The 16,991-nt window shown below is 43.3% G+C and overlaps 1 protein-coding gene across 2 annotated transcripts in view; it reads right to left on the bottom strand.

The window, feature by feature from the left end:
- LOC147705961 (uncharacterized) overlaps positions 1–16,461 on the bottom strand; it is a 277,062-nt gene extending 260,601 nt beyond the window's left edge. The window contains exons 1-2 of one of the 2 annotated variants that reach the window (XM_086932425.1): positions 16,340–16,461; positions 12,203–12,336 (exon numbers count right to left, since the gene is read on the bottom strand). In XM_086932425.1, coding sequence (XP_086788551.1) covers positions 12,203–12,317 — 115 coding nt within the window. In that variant the 5' untranslated portion in view covers positions 12,318–12,336; positions 16,340–16,461. The remainder of the gene's footprint in view (positions 1–12,202; positions 12,337–16,339) is intronic. The other variant, XM_086932426.1, reaches the window with a different exon arrangement.
- Positions 16,462–16,991: the final 530 nt, after the last annotated feature.

The following is a 16,991-nucleotide window of genomic DNA, read 5'->3' as shown; positions in this document are numbered from 1 at the left end:
AGGTGGAGCTATATTGTCTTTCCTCTTAACCCCCCAGGGATCCAAGGGTATTTTGAAGTATCACCTCAGCCCCCAACTTATTGTGGCATGCTTCACCATAGGTGATCTATCCACACTGTTAGACCTGTCAGCCTTAGGGTGGTTTTCCCTCAATCTTGATTCTTTGCTCCTCCTGTTTTTGCTGAATTCGTTTTCGTTGATTTTAGGACTCTGCACACAATACTTTTTTAAACCAGTGCTAACATGCTTGTGCTTTTGCCTTTAAATATGGTGAAATTAGCTTACACTTAATTGGCACATTTCATTACTTATAGCCCCTAGTGAAGTGGTACTAGCGTTTCCCAGGGCCCATAAATGAAATGCTACTAGTGGGCCTGCAACATTGATTGTGGCACCACCTTTAAAAATGTCTCAGGCCTATCATTGCAGCCTTTGTGTGTGGATTTGCATTGCCATTTCAAACAAGCTTCTTTTTTAATTTACTTAAGTCACCGCTAGGGAAAACCCTATACAGCTCATAGAGCAGAGTGCAATATACTTAAAAGGTTGACCATGTTCTTTTATGTGCATTGGTAGTGAAAAACTCAGAAATTCATATTTCACTACGACGCGGCCTGCCTTTCCCATCGGATGACATTGGGTTACTCATTTAATAAGAGATAACTTTTTATTAGGAGCAGGTAGGAAAGTTGAGTTTTGCACTCTTTAGAATTGTAATTTAAAACCATCTTTAATGGTAAACTTGGATTTTAATTCACAATTCTAGAAATACAATTTTCAGAAAGTTGGCATTTTCTTGTCCATACCTTTTGGTGCCTGCAGTTTGCATCCTGGGTCCCATGACTGGGTGTAGTTTGCAGTTGGTCTTTGTGTATTACTCCCAGACTGTGGGACATATGTGACAGGTGGTGTCAGAATGGGCCATATCTCTCAGGATGAGGGGGGGGAGCTGTCACCAACCCCACTGGTACATCACGAAGACTGTGCCTCAGTGCACTCCAAAAGGGTTTGACACTAGTTTTCTGTGCCCACAGACAAGATGGGGACAGGTCAGTGAAGAAGGAAATTCCATACACCTCTGTAGGGCGAGGACTCTAGAAGCTTCTCCCACTTCAAAGTAGTGGACCCTCAGACCCAACTCCTCAGTAAACTTTAAGACCTATGAAAGACCTAGAAGGACTGCTGTGCTGCTCTGATGCAAGAAGGACTGCCCGGCTGCTTCTCTGCCGCCTTGCTGTCTGAGTAAAAGAAACTGGGCCTGCATCTTGAATCCAGGATCATCAGAGTGGCTCCAAGGGCTAGTTGGCTGTCCTCCTGATCAAAGCCTGAGGGACAGAAAAGGATCCAACAATCATGACCCCTGGACTCAAGCAGCTTTGAGTCCTAATCCCCAAGTGGTAACCCTCCAGTCCTGAACCTCTGGATGGTAGGCTAAAGGTGCTCTGCCTGCCCATCTGTGGCCTCCTCCAGAAAGACCACAGTGCAACGCAGACCAGATGCAGATCTTTGCAGTCCCAAATTGGAATTGACAATGTGCAATGCAGGCACGAAGCAAACCCACATTGCCCCCCTCGCAGCCCATTGGAACTACTGCTATGCAATGCATCCTCAACATGGACCTTGCATCGCTTCTTGGGACCACTGCTGAGTGGCACAAAACTCTGCAACCCAGATTTTAGGTACATTTATCAGTGGGACTAACTTGGTCCCTATATTCGGCCCGTGCTCCATCGCATTCAGCCTGAACTTGTGGCTTTATCTTGGTCTGCAAGAACATATAACCACAGATGGTGGTTTGTGCTGTTAAGCACTATTTTTACATAAACCTTTAACATTTCTATGTCTGATTCTACTGCTTGGATTTTTGTTGTTTAGGGGTCAAATAATTTATTACATTTTACACTATATATCTCAATTAATGTAGAGATTTCCTCATATTGTGTGATTACTTTCTTACTGTAGTAAGCACTGCACAAATACTTAACAAATTGTCTCTAAGTTAAGCCTGACTGATTTGTGCCAAGCTACCTTAGGGTTAACTATTGGTTTATTTGGGTTCTGCTGGTGATTCATCCTGAAGAGAATTGTGGTTGCTACATGAGTAGGGTTTCACTCACCTTAAACAATAACAGAATTTCTTAGACACACCCTCTAAGGTAGGTAAATACCACCATAGCTGTCTCAACCATTGATGGGTGTTCCTACATACATTGTTACTGGTTCAAAGCAAGGATCTAGACGTGTGAAAAAATATCTAAGGGTATGTCCTTAAGGTATTCTCTTTGTTCTGCGAATTCCCTAGATATGATTAAAAGCAACAATGTTTCAAAGATCAATGGTTCATCCATCAACAGATATTGTCAACATGATTTGACACAATTAAAAGCCTGCATGGGTCAACGGCCATCTTCAGGGTGCCTACAATCTCTACCTGTTTCCACACTCGTCCAATGCAGAGTTATGAGGGATAAGGCTCTCATACCAATTTCTTTACTTTTTGTGATGCCTCTGCAGGAATCAGTTGTTACATAGAGTAGCACTTACACTTGAAAAATAATGGTGTTTCCAGGTAGATTGTCGGGGCTCTTTCCATCCCTGACATTAAGCGTGTACTGACATGCCAGAGGCAATTCTTTCCTTAGTGGTGCCTTCCCTTAGAATACTAGTAACGTGCCTAATGCTGTCAACTTCAAAAATTGTGTTTTTCATCCAAGTGGAAAACATTTTTTGGGGGAAATTTAGTTTATTTTTCCAAAACTAAAATCCTGCATTCTATGTCAAAACGTGCATCTTCATAAACTTGCTAAGTAATTAAATGTTCACAGTGCGTTCAGATCATATATTTCATTGAAATGCATGGATATTTATTGGTGATATTGTTTGCTTTGTGACAGAGAGTGCTTGCTGTGACTCGTCGATCCATATTTACCTTCACTCGTCCCCTTAATCATTTATGCATTCTCAAATTCACACACTCGCCCATACACAAACATACAAACACTGATCTATAACAAAGCCTTTTGATTACTGAACAAAAACCACTTCCATTGACCTTGTCAATGCTTAAGTAAAGAGTTGATGATGCCTGTAGTAAATTGTGACTCAGAAGGGACTGTACTGAGCAACATTTGAAAAAACATATGCGTGAACAAGCTTTTCTCTTTAAAAATATTATCAATTCAAGTACAACATTCTTACTTCTCCTATGGAGTGCCCGGGTGAAGGAAGATAGCCCAGCTGAAACACACACTATTCTAGTTCGGTTAGTATGGTTCGAATGCAAGCAGCAGGAATTAGCAGAAAGACAAGCTAAGACTGTAAAATTGTAGGATGCCTAAGCAACAAATGTGTCTTTTAAATGTGCCACCTCATCTGGGCAATCATTGTAATCAGGGGCATGGCTTCCATTGGTGCAGCGGGTGCAGTGGCACCGAGGCTTAAGGGGCACACTGAACCCGCATTGTTGTTGTATTTTTTAAACCAAAGGGTAGTCGGGGATGGGACTCTTTCAGCATAGCCCATGGCACACTGGCTACACTACGGATTGCGATTCACAGCCCATCACTTGTTTTACTTGTGTCCCAGTCAGACAAATTCGGAAGGAAATAAAAGAGTAAAATGAGGTTTGCGATGGTATTGGTCATCTAATCTCGTCTGTGTCCAACGGTGCAATTGCAATTTAAAGCTGAAAAAACAACACGCATGCTTCGCCTGCTGAAACTGATGTCTAAACTGGCTTTATGGCAATCTAACAGAGTCAGGAGGGCTGGGCTGACAGGTCAGTGTGGGAGATTGTGATTTTGGCTGTTTGGCGGTCTCTTTTGTGATCAGGTGAGCTCATTTCTGGTGTTTATTTCCATAAGATTACCACAAAAGTCGTCTGAAGCAAGCCCAAAAGCACGCAGTCTCGCATCCCTTGCAAAAAACGTACACAACGCGTCTTCGTAAGTTCACAACTCTCTCTATATGCAAGATGGTGGCCACTATTTGATTTGCTGCTGGTGGACACCTTTATTTTGGTGCCCGGGCCTATTTTCTAACCCTGTCCGACCCTGTACCTAAACCTAAACCAACTTCTTTATGAAAGACATACTGATGTAGCCACCATACAGATACTTCTGATGCGTTAACAAAAGTATGAACTGTGGACCATATTATTAAGGGGGCATTGCTTTTGCATCTCGCAACGGGGTGAAAAAGCGACACAACCCTTGGGAACTGATTTATCAAGCCACACAAGGCCACCTTGTGTGGCCATGAATGGCTTGATAAATCCAGAGTAATGCAACACACCTCAAATCTCTGCATCACGAAGGCATCCATGGGTGGTGGTGGGTGTTCCCAGGCAAGCACCATGTATTTTGATGCATTCCCAGATTCACCATAAGTGGTAGACCTGGGAATGCGGCAAAACTCCTACGCCTTCCCAGGTGAGGTGTAACAAGGAGAAATATGTTTATTTTGCCTCAGTTTTTTCCTCTTTCTATATGCGCTGCATTCTTCACCATGGTGCAAGAGTGACTGCATTGGCGCTAAAAGTGGTACAAAAGGGGGTGGTGATGGACGGAGCATCTGAACCAATCAAACAGTCACACCCAGTCAAAAGATCTGGGTTTGATTCACTCTGCCACCCCAGTTCAGACATGGCTATATGCAAATCAGTCTGACCTTGTGCTTCATGGGAACAGTCCAGCCCGAACTGCCAAGCCATGCCTTTCCGGTCCAGGGAAGGCATGGCTTGGCAGTTCGGGCTGGACTATTTCCATGAGGCACAGGGTCAGACTGATTTGCATATAGCCATGTCTGAACTGGGGTGGCAGAGTGGGCTAAAGAACGGTGATGGATTAAACCCAGATCTTTTGACTGGGTGTGAGTGTTTGATTGGTTCAGATGCTCCGTCCATTACCACCCCCTTTTGTACCGCTTTTGGCCGCCATAAGTGTGGCAGGGTATGCTCAGAAGTGAGTCCCTTGCTCACTTTGCCACTGGATTCAAGCAAGCTGGGCTGAAGACAGCTGGAATGCCAGAAACCAGTCCTCGGAAGCTTGTTTCCGGTCCAGGGAAGGCATGGCTTGGCAGTTCGGGCTGGACTGTTCCCATGAGGCACAAGGTCAGACTGATTTGCATATAGCCATGTCTGAACTGGGGTGGCAGAGTGGGCTAAAGAACGGTGATGGATTCAACCCAGATCTTTTAACTGGGTGTGAGTGTTTGATTGGTTCAGATGCTCCGTCCATTACCACCCCCTTTTGTACCTGCATTGGCGCTAGGCAGCACATTGTACGCAAGCGCTGGGAAAAGGCAGGAATGCCCCATACAGTGTTTATAATGGCACATGGCTGCCCTTTCCATGTCGCACAGAACAGTACAGCACAACACTGTAACTTGATGCTCTGGGTGACATACTGTTAAATTTGGCCCTGGGTATGGAGCACTATTAATTAAAGGCACTAAATAGACAACACACTTAATAGGAGTGATATGGAAAATTACAGGCTCGTAATGCATATTGAACAGAACTGAAGCATTTCTGAAACATTAAAAGAAGAGCGTCTCTATTCCCCCACATTGTTTCTTTTTTACCCCAGATTGTCAGGAGGCCTCCTTATGTAAACTAGAAAGAGCAATGTTCTCAGAGTCTTAGAAGAAAGATGTGGGATTGTATGGAAGAGTGAGGACAAATAGTACAAAGAGCAGTCTGAACTTTTCTTGCTCTTTCAGGGCAGCAAGATACCAGGTGCACTGTGTCTCACTCTCACATGTGCAAGGGGAACTTGCTCAAGTATAAGCCTCTTCCTCCTAGATGTTGCCAAACTGGTGGTTGTCCACCTTTGCTAGCTTGAGAGGGAATTGTTCAGTGAACCAGTGCTCAAAATTCTGTCTCTTTTGGCCTAGCAGGAGTAGGGGTCAATCTGGGCCTTTAATGGTTGTGCAGCTTCAAGCTCTTGGTGCCAACTTTGATTGCTCCTCCATTTGTTTCCTGGAGCATTATGCCTGCATTTAAAAAGCCACATTGCTCCTGCTAATGACACCAACCTCCATTCCTGTTTCACCTAATAGGTCACGCTCTTGGTATCATTGTCCTCATCTGGCACTATCTTTGCATTATGCATCTTGAAGTGTGGATTACTGAGTCTTCTATGATTACCCCCTTTTCTTGTAAACACCTCTTTGCCCTCTGACTAGGTTGATACAGTCTACATTCCAAAATAGGTTGGTTCGCTTTCAATAAAGCTATGTATACCTTGTTTTTTATTGGTTTTGGCCTAGGTAAACTGACCACCCCTAAAATAATACGCCCTATTTCTAACCCTCTCCTCAATATCTCATATGCTGCAATATAGGCATCTTATGTGCAGCAATATTTACCACTCCACATTTGGACCACATCTTTGAACCTCGCACATCTCACCTAACACTTCCTTTACAGGCTAAACGACATCCAACACCCAGTCAAACAATTACTTTGAAAGGACACCAGGAACCTGTTGCAAAAAAAAAACATTGTGGCCTCATCATGGGTGTGCCACATTACAATGAAACAAAGCATTTAAACAGCCCTCAGGCATACTCGATCACCACTAATGGTAGGCGGTCACAATAATCATCATAAAATTATTTCAGCATTATTATGTATGTTTGAAACACACTGTGGTATATTACAAGAAGCATATAATAACAATTAGAACATTGGAATGTTGAGCGCTCAATTGAAGACAATGGAGTGCTCTGAGCTTCTAATGGCTGGGTAAAATCCTTGGGAGTAACATTCTAATGCTTTTCATTTCACAGCTGTTGCTGTGAACAAAGGCCTCTCGGAGCCCCAGGGTATCTAGAACCACTTGGGCTCCGAGAGTACTTTGGTTTTACAAATTAGAACATTCTCCCCTCTAGTGGATGCATGTTCTAATAGCCTTAGAGCCCTCCGTAGCGGGCACTGCCAGCCATTAAAAGCCTGCTCCATTGTTAAAGGCCCTCGCCTTCGGCTCTGACCTTTAACGTCCGTGCAGGCCTTTATTGGCCAGAAGAGCCCGCTACGGAGGACTCTTAGGCTATATTATAATGTTTTACAACATTAATGTTTTTGTGCTAGCTTATCTATTGAACAATCTTGTGTGATACCACCTGGCACAATATGTGAAACCGGTGTAGTTACTATTAGCTTATTTACTGATTTATGAATGACCATACTGCTAGGACAGTGGCACACAATACCTTCGGGCACTGCTTCAGTGATGTGGCACAAATATGTGTCATATACACATCTAAGGGCAAATGTACTAAAAAAAGTGATCCCACGCAGGGCAGCAACCAATGTTACTGGCTGTGCTGCATCAAAGGAAAAGAGCAGAGAAGCATGATATTTACTAAGAAATTACACAGTTTTGTTCCCCTTACATTGGCACAATTTTGGCTGCACTGCGCCACATACACATTCTTGCACCATAGTGCAAAAGTGTGTGTGTAATGCTTAGCATAGGTTTTGTACTGGGACAATAACCTTCCAGTACAAAATACTATGTTTGGACATAGTAAAACAGTGTATGTGCTCTGTACTTTAAGAGACATATGCAAATGTAGATAACTTTATAGAAAATAAAATGTTTTTCACACCTCACGCCTGCCTTGATGGGACATCATTTTTTGTTGCTAATCCCTTTATACTTTTTTTAGTAAATGCTCCTTTGCATCAAAATTCAGGGGTGATATCAAGGGATTAGCCATGAACCACCCAGGGTACTTCCCCTCGATGTAAAATAGTGGAAAGTAGCGCTTAGTGCTACTTCATTTTATAAAGATACTTTACAGTGGAAAACAAGTTTTGTGCTGGAAAGTAAGGGCCTCATTTATGAAGAATTATCTTAGGGCAGTGCCGCAAGTCTTCTTGGTGAGCTGACCTTCGCCAAAGTGAAAGGGCAGGAATGCAATGTATTTATGAAATACAGTGCACTCCTGTCCCTTTCCTCTGCGGAGGCGCACAATTTGCTGCCTAGCTCCAAAGTAGGCGCCCTTGCACTGTGGTGCAAGGCTGCCTCCACTGCAGGCAGGATTAGTTTTGTGCAGGCAGGGCCACCTTCCTGCACAAAAACAATCCTAAGAGGCGTTTCCCTCTTTCTATGTGTGCTTCAAAATGCAGCACACATTGAAAGAGGGATCAATGAGAAAAAATAAAAAATATTTCTCCTCATGACGCCTGCCCTGGGGAGGCGTAAGGATTAGCTGCTGACCCAGGTTTACGTGTATAAGTAAATATGGGGCAGCAGCAAAATCCATGGGTGTTGTGTGTGAAAACCCATCACAACGGCCATAGAATGCCGCCTTGATGCAGAATAAGGCAAGGCAGCGACTTGCGTTGCTATGTCTTACTCCATCTATGAGGCCATGCAAAGCCAAGCAGAGTGGCTTTACGTAGCGTAATAAAAGGTTACGCTTTGGCGGTGCAAACCTCTCATAAATACGCCCCTAAGTGTCTAAACAATACTTTGCATCAGTGATACAGGCACAGTGCAAAGTATTAGTAATTGTCCCCAACGATTCCTGCTGAGAGAATCCTGACAGACACTTACATAATTTGCTACTGCAGAACAGTAGTTTTCCTAGGAAATGAGGTAAGCAATGTATTATTGATACATTTCATGAGATTCTCATCAGAACCGGCTCTAAAATATTGGCCACTTTTGATGCATTTGAAAAACACGCTGTAACCTTCACGTTTGGCCCTGCTTTTACCTTTTTTCTCTTGGTTTACTAGGCTCAATGTTCCATGCACATATTGCCAGAAAAACATATTTGTATGGAGAAAGCTACCTGGAGTTAAAAGGAAATCGGTGCTTTTAGCTTTTTTCTCTTGGTGTACCAGGCTCGATTTTCCATGCACATATTGCAGGAAAAACATATTTGTCTGGAGAAAACTGTCTGGAGATAAAAGAAAATCGGTGCGCAACCGTAACTTATTTTTCTGAGTACCAAAAAAATTCTGTGGAAATTGTGCCCTGTGGAAATACTGAATCTTGCATCATTGGCATTTCCATATGGACAAGTTCTTCTCTAAATTTGCCAGGACGCACCTATTGTCCACCTACATCTCTTCCCCAAATGTGTCCTCTCTAGTACTGTCACAGTACTCTAGAGAGACTGAATGATAAAAAATGATGAGGACATAAGCTTTCATTTCAAGTGACCCATAAATATCCCCATTATTTCAGTCCCTTAGAATGACTTTAACTTGGGGTCCTGGAAATTTAAGCAGAGGAAATAGCCGAAATTGCTAGGTTTTGCGGGCTAACATGCATACATTGAAATTGAAGGGCCGATTTCGATATGTTTCCCCCCTCTTTTCCACCTGGAGAATTTGCCAGCTGAAATCTCTGGATGGAATACATTTTTAAGGAGTGTTCTGCTAAACTCCATGGGCCTCAGTTATGAGGCGCCTTGCGCCACCGGAACGTCACTTTTTGTGACATTCCATGACGCAGGAGCCTGCTCCATATTTAGGAGGTAGCAGTAAGCTGCTTTTTGGGGCTTATTGCTGCCTCTTACATATTATTCCCTTTAACGCAGTTTTTGGCGTTAAAGGGGCGTGCAATGGGTGTTTATGGGGGTGTTCCTGGCAACATCCATTGCTTTTTGACACTGCCCCAGATTTATGAGAAATCGTAAATCTGGGGAAGCACCAAAAACTACACTCCCTAGGGGATGCATAAAGGAGGCATGCACTCGCATAATGAAAGATCAGGGCCCCCCTCAAGGTACACAGAGCGGCCCCTGCTCCGGATTTAATCTGGAGCTCTCATTCCTGAGTACTGTGCTGAGGGGGCCCCCTGAAGCTCGGGCCCCCCACACTGCGGTGGCTGAGGGGGTCTGTGTTAGGCTCCTGGAGGCATGACTAGGAGAAATATCTTTATTTCTCCTTGTTTTTCCTTGCTCGATGTGTGCTGCATTCTATAGCACACATAGAAAAAGAAAAAAAGCCTCTTGGGATTGTTTTTGTACAGGAAGGTTTCCCTTCCTGCATAAAAATAATTATCCCCGCAGCGCAGGCATCCTTGCACCATGGCGCAAAGGTGTCTGCGTTGGGGCAGGGCAGCCCATTGGTCGCCGGAGCAGGGGAAAAGGACAGGGATGCGCCATATCTAATACATACGGCCCATTGCAGCCCTTTTCCTTTGCTGTGGGGCAGCGCAGCGGGAATGTCTGCTGCGCTGCCCTACGGCAAAACCTCATAAATGAAGCCCCAAATTTCAGTGGCCCAGTACACCAATGTTACTGGCCGCATCGGAAATGATTGGCCACTGGTAATGGGAGCCATGGTCTCTGAGCTCCTATATATTCCACAGCAGAGATATAGTGAACGAGTGCCCAAACAATGTATGTATACATACTAAAAACTTTTTTTGTTCAGCATTTCAAGCGCTGTAAAATAACTGGTGTTACAGTTTAATGGTGCTTCTTTTATCAGCCTTTAAAAGATAGAAGGCATAGTTGTCCTTATCAGGATCTGAACATGTGACTTGCAGAATACTGCATGTATCAGTGACGAGTGTTCGGATCACTGAGCCATCTTGCCAGCTTCATCCTGAGCTGTATCCACAGTGTGGGGCTGTTTTTAGAATACCGCACAAACTATAAGAACATTGCTAAGGCAATGTCAGAATTTAGTATCCCTGTGGCCTACTACCTTTAACAGAGAGGTAACATGTATTTGCATCAGTAAAAATAAGCAGCATTAATCCAACATCGTTGTGATATTTCTGTGTGCTGAGGTACTAATATGGTGTCATATATATCTAATTATATACCTAGATATCACATATTTAGGTGTTTTCATTGCACACAAAACTGTCATGCGAAAACCAATTTTCAAATTGAACCGCTCCCAGTGAAATATTTAATTTCATCACCATAAGGACTGTCTTCATACCGCTCTGCGGAGCTGTTCAGTTGTCACGGCTCCTAGGATTATGTGGCACAGAGATCCATATCATGTATCAAGGTTTTCAATTCATGGGTTAAAAATCACAAATGATGTGGAACATTCCATGGCAGTATTATTGTCATGCATTTCTGCTGGAAAGTTTTGTGATATCTACAAATGAGGCTAAATGTATGGTAAATGAGGCAGCAAATGCAGTAAATTCACAGTTAATGGGTAATAGATCGAGCCACAAAATCCCTCAAATCCACTCACCCTCACTACCGCTTTTTATCAATAACTTAATCATTAACGTTTTTTTTTTTAAAAAACGATCACTCTGATTCCATTTAGAATAGTGGACACTGTTAGCTTCGCTTTGAAATTATTTGAAAACTAACTGCATCAAAATACGCATGCAATATAAAATATACACAACAAAAAATATGTGCAAGAGTGTCCTATATTGCGGTCTAATGACGTTTGCATATTAGTCGGCCTTACAGTTTATGATATAACTTATTGACAGCAATTGTGGACTTAATTATATCTAGCATCTCTCCTATATGTAAGATAGTTTTCTGTCTCCTTACCTAATTACACATCGCACATACACAGCTTTAGTAGAGCTATGTTATATTAGATTAAAGTACATTTGTAGAGAGCACCTTCACCAAAGGTATCTTGGCGCTATGAGGGGACAATCCAGTTTGTTCACTTATAAAGTGCACAGTCATCTGAAGAAACTGCAGCTATCAGCTCACATGGCATTCATAATAATAATAATAATAAACCATTATTGTGTAGTTAATTAAAACCATTAAGATTTTGACGTAAATATTATCAAATGTGACAACATTCTAATTTACATGTTTAGTTGTGCAAAATGCGGGTTTGCTCGATCTTCTTAAAACAAGGGGCCTTATTTATGAAGGACTTGCGCCGCCGGTGCGTCACTTTTAACATGTGAAAAAGTGCCGCACCGGCGGCGCAAGTCCTTCATAAATAAGGCCCAAGGTGTTCAACACAGTGCATCTAAAATCATGTCAGCACTTTTTTGTCCCAATTGTAGAAATGTCTGACGACTGCATTCACAGGTGCAGTAGAAGATCTCTGAGCACATTTTTGTTCTTTTTTTTGTCTGCCACTAGGCTAGTCCAGGTGTTTCCCTTTCATCGGAGACCTGGGAGTAGAAAATGCTGTGTCCAGTTGTTAACTGCTGGGCAGATACACAGGAAGTGTATTAATTTTGTGCTGCACGCACAAGTAAAGTATCACCAGGAAACTTACCAGCAGCCACCGCTTGGGTGGAAAGGGCCCCCAGGATACAACTGTTTGGCACTTCAGCCTGGGCCATTCGGGCCAGTAGGCCACAGAAAGTGACGAGGAATGCAATCTTCAACATCTTCAACTCTGGGTTAAAGCTAAAATAGAGAAATAGAACAGAAGATGACGATGTGGAAAGTCAAGAAAGTACATTTTACACCATAAGCAGCTACCTCTGGCCCAACACGTCGTTACAGAGCATGGAGTGATACAGATAAACTGGCAGATGAATATGAATATCATGTGTCAAAGCCAAATATTGCTTCGAAGGATTCAATCAAGCAGGTGTTTGTTAAGTGCGACTACTCACCCATAAGGGTCTCAATGCACAATACAGTGAAGCGGGAAAATACACAACAGGAATGTGCACGAGGTTTGCCCCTTGTACACAGAGTTTTAAAAGTGGAATGATAAACCCAAATGATGGCCCTAAACCGTCCCGTAATAATATTTATGAGCTGACGTGGACTAGGCTAAGTCGCAGATGTTACTAACTAGCTTTGGGTGACATATGGCCTACGTAGCTTAGGAAGTAAACTTCCGGTCTTGGAACAGGGAAAGTATCTTGTGACATTAAATGAAGGCCTCCCGCTAAATGTAGCCTTTCTGCAGGGAAATTACGATTGAAATGAGCAAAGCACGCTTCGTTGAATGAACACAATGTAGTCAGAACATTAAAATACGCCCACTTGAGCCACACCTTTAGTACACCAGCAGGCAAAGCGAGCACACCTGATAATCTAGAGAATAGTTCTCGTCCACCTATCATCCTTCCTTCCATCTATCTGTACATCAATCTTTTCACCGCACCATCTATTCATTAACCCAACTGCCCATGTCTTCCCCTTTCCATCCTCCATCCACGCGTCATTTCACCCTGTTGCCCTCTCTGGCCATTCTTCCGTTCTACCATCTTCTAACCCTTTCACCTATTGATGTTTTTACTCTTGCATTCATGCTCAGGCCGACTCTTCAATCTATTTTTCCTTTCCCTCTTCCATCTTTTCATCCAACCGTGCATTCCTTCACTCACTGTCCCTCCCCTTCCCTCTTCCGTTCTACCTGCCTGCTCTTGTTCTTTCTTTATTCTTATCCCCCTTCCATTTTCCTCCTATTCCTTCTTCCCTCTTCCTATTTGTTCTCATGCCTGCTTTTTTCTCACCTTTCTCGCTCCTGCTAACTTTTCCAAATTGATATGCACAGTTTTCAATTATTTTCATATTTACTTTTCTCTTTTCCTTAAATATGCGTGAAAATGTTATTCTGCAGACTAAAGAGGGTCAGAAAAAAACACGAATTCGTGTTTTAGTGCTATCTAGTTCACGGACCCAGTGGCGGACGCCATTGAATTACTATGCATATACATATATAGAATACATATGTATGTATATATTTGTGTTTCCACTTTTAACTACGGCCATTAGCAAAAAATGCATTTGGTAACAGTGGCCACGCTCAACCTTATGCATTTAAAACTGGTGCAGCACCGAGGTTGAGTTTGCATAGCAGTATGTGGGCGCGTGTGTGCGTGTGTCTGTGTGTGTGTGTGTGTGTGTGTGTGTGTGCATTCAAACCTTTTCACATTTTTCAAAGAGGCTGACACCTGTGCACCCCTGTAAAGCATAGTACATTAAGCAGGGGTTGCTCCAAAAAACAACGACCTATAATCTGGCAGCTATTTCTTTATACAACAAACAGTAGGACCCCCAGTGAGAGCAACAGGGCTTTCAGGATGCTGATGTGGAATATAACCTAGGAGGGAATGGTGCCAGAAGTCACATATTCACCAATCAATCCACCTCCAAACGTATTTCAGCTACTATAGGAACCAGCTCCAGAGACTATTTGGAACCCACAAGTCACTCCTGCCTCAACTGTGCATGTGCTGGGAGCAATGAAAGCTAGTACTCTTCAGGAGTGGGGTATTACACTTGCTGCTTTCCTTGAGGGAGATATAACCTGTCTTTGCTTCTGCCATGCTGCACCTGTTCTTTGAGGAAGCAAAGTGTGCACGGCTGCAGCCCTATTAGTACCTGGGGCCCCATTTATGAGGCCGTGCGTCACTTTTACGCCGCCGGTGCGTCACTTTTTGTGACGCACGAGCAGCGTAAAAAATGTGCCTTGTTGCACCATATTTACAAAGTAACGCATCTAGGTAGATGTGTCACTTTGTAAACCCCTGCGCTACATTATACCTGCGACAGGTATAATGTATGCAGGGGGGCGTTCTGACGCAAGAAAGGGTCATAGAAGTGACGCAGTGAAATCTGTTACATTTCACTGCGCCACTTCTAGGACACAAATGCGTCAATTTCTTATGCCTGCCTCACAGCAGGCGTAAGACTGACGCAGGCACTTTCACATGGGGCTTGACCCATGTGAAAGGACACATTGCTGGAGTTGCGTCACTTTTGTGACACACTCCAGCAATGCGTCACTTTTGCGCCATACCGATACGTCAGAAATACTGACGCATCTGTAACTTCTTGCGCCATGATGCGTCATACTGTAAATATGACGCATCATTGCTGTCACAAGGAGGACGCAGTTAAAAGTGAGGCATCGCTGTTTTCACGCATCAATGCGTCACTTTTCATAAATGAGGCCCCTGCTTTTTTTTTTTTGTGTTCAAGTATTTTTTATTAAAATATAAAATGTACAGATCAAACGTTATATATACAGTACGCAATGAACTAATGGAGAAAGCTTGTGCTGCTGTTCCCTAGCTATATCTGTGTCCTCTGAAGAAGCGAAGGCTGCACGGTTTCTGTCGGCGATATACTTACTCCATGAAGGAGTGTAGTGTATGAAAAAAACAATTAAAGGATATAGTGAATGTCCGTGAATAACATGCCCTACGGGACAGGACTGTGTCACAATATTTGCTGTGAAACACCTGTAGTCCTGAGGAAGGGCCATGACCCTGTAGGGGGAATCTCCAAGTGCCAATTTATGAGGTCAGAAAAAGAGAAACAGTGCATTGTTCGAGCCCCCTGTTTTAAATCTTGTGGGGCGACACCAGTGGAAACTCACCCACAAACAATTTGAACATGGATAGGAAAAAGGAAGACCACGAATGTTGACGTAAGGGACACAACCTCACCCAAACTAGGGAATACATAACAAGGAGACTCTATGGCTAGTGAACATCAGTACTCTTGGGTGCTTCCTGGTGCTAGATCTTGAACCCACTGACGAACAGCCATATTGTCATAACTCAAGTAGCCCCACTGATGCTCTGCCTCAATTGTGAAATCCTGCGTCAATACATTCACTGCTTGTGTGTCCTTCATTCAAAGTCTTCCTTGAGTGTCAATAATCAACACAGTTCTCCATTTTGTTTGTGCCAGTATTTGGCAAGATCATTTCACAATACACAGCTCCTTACATGCTAGCAGCATTTATACACCAGTTATCCTCATATGCCTGAGGCCCAATAACACCATCTCTTTTCTCCCTCCGCTGCATATGTGCCTCCTGACAGCTGCATAGCTCTCACACGTGTAAACATCGTCATGGGACACACATGCGGGCAATGCCATGGGACCCACCCTTTCAAATCAGGTTAGGATAGAAGGAGACTTGATAAGTTTGTGGTATTCCAAGTAGGAAACAGCTCTGATTGGCTTCAACACATAGTATGCAATTACATGGCTCATTTTTCATATTACCTTTGGAAAATATTAAAACTGGAAAATTATGTCACGCTTATACTTACCGTGCATCCCCTATACAAAGCACATTATGTTGGCAAAAAAATGCACAGATACATATGTTGAGTATTTGCTTCCCCTGTACTGGATGGCCCAAAGGACAAGCAACATTCACAAATTAAATAAGCAAGAACATGACCAACTGGGCACAGAGTTGAATATCTACAAAACCACCTGCAATGTTTTCCCGCGTTCATATTGGAATGGTAATACCATTTGTTGAGAGGAAGGTGGGCATGATAGTGGCATTGGGGAATATGGGCCAGCACCAGCTTGGCTGTGCTATGCTGGGGATGAAAGGAGTACCAGGGATCAGATGATTGCAGGTGTCACCATTCAGCTGCCTGAATGTGACAGTAAAAAGTTCAAGCTATCTCATTGTTCTTACCACAAGTGGTCTCTCGGCAGGAAAGATTTCAAAGGAAGCCTGATAGCTTGGTTTCAGCTCCTTGAACCTCTGAAGCTTCTGTGAGAGATGAGCCCCTTTTATCCTAAAGCACGCAGGGACATGAACCAACTGGGCTGGTCTATATCTGACGTCATCACCGATAGCCTGCCAGCATCTGCCTCATGGATCTTCTGCCTGCCAAGCATTGTCCTCTGGCAAATAATAATTTTTCTTTTTTTTTTTAAATCCCAGGTTACCCAATGTAAACACCCGTAGGCACATCCTTGTACACCCTGCTTGGAGCACTGTAGAGGACGTCTCGTGGGATGAAAGCAGACCCACGTGTATCCAGTGGAGGGAAAGAGATGATTCACAGAGCCGACATCTGTCTTTAGAACATCACTGCGTTGTGGGGGGGGGGGGGGGGGCAGTTTCACATACACTCTAACATCTTCCTGTGGTTTCAACTCTGGGGATTAACTCCAGAAACGGCTTTGTGCTCTACCAAGGGTCAAAATAATAGTAGAACCATTCGAAAAAACTGGCATGCAAATTATACTAAAAGCCTGAGTACAACTATGTGAGGGCTATTTAAAAAAAGAACAAATCGCTGTATTCCAGTTTAGGACAGTAGATTATACATCTGCAAAGT

The sequence above is a fragment of the Lissotriton vulgaris genome, chromosome 7 (genome assembly GCF_964263255.1).
Source record: "Lissotriton vulgaris chromosome 7, aLisVul1.2, whole genome shotgun sequence".
Taxonomy (NCBI): domain Eukaryota; kingdom Metazoa; phylum Chordata; class Amphibia; order Caudata; family Salamandridae; genus Lissotriton; species Lissotriton vulgaris.
This window is presented reverse-complemented; position numbering and strand designations above follow the sequence as displayed.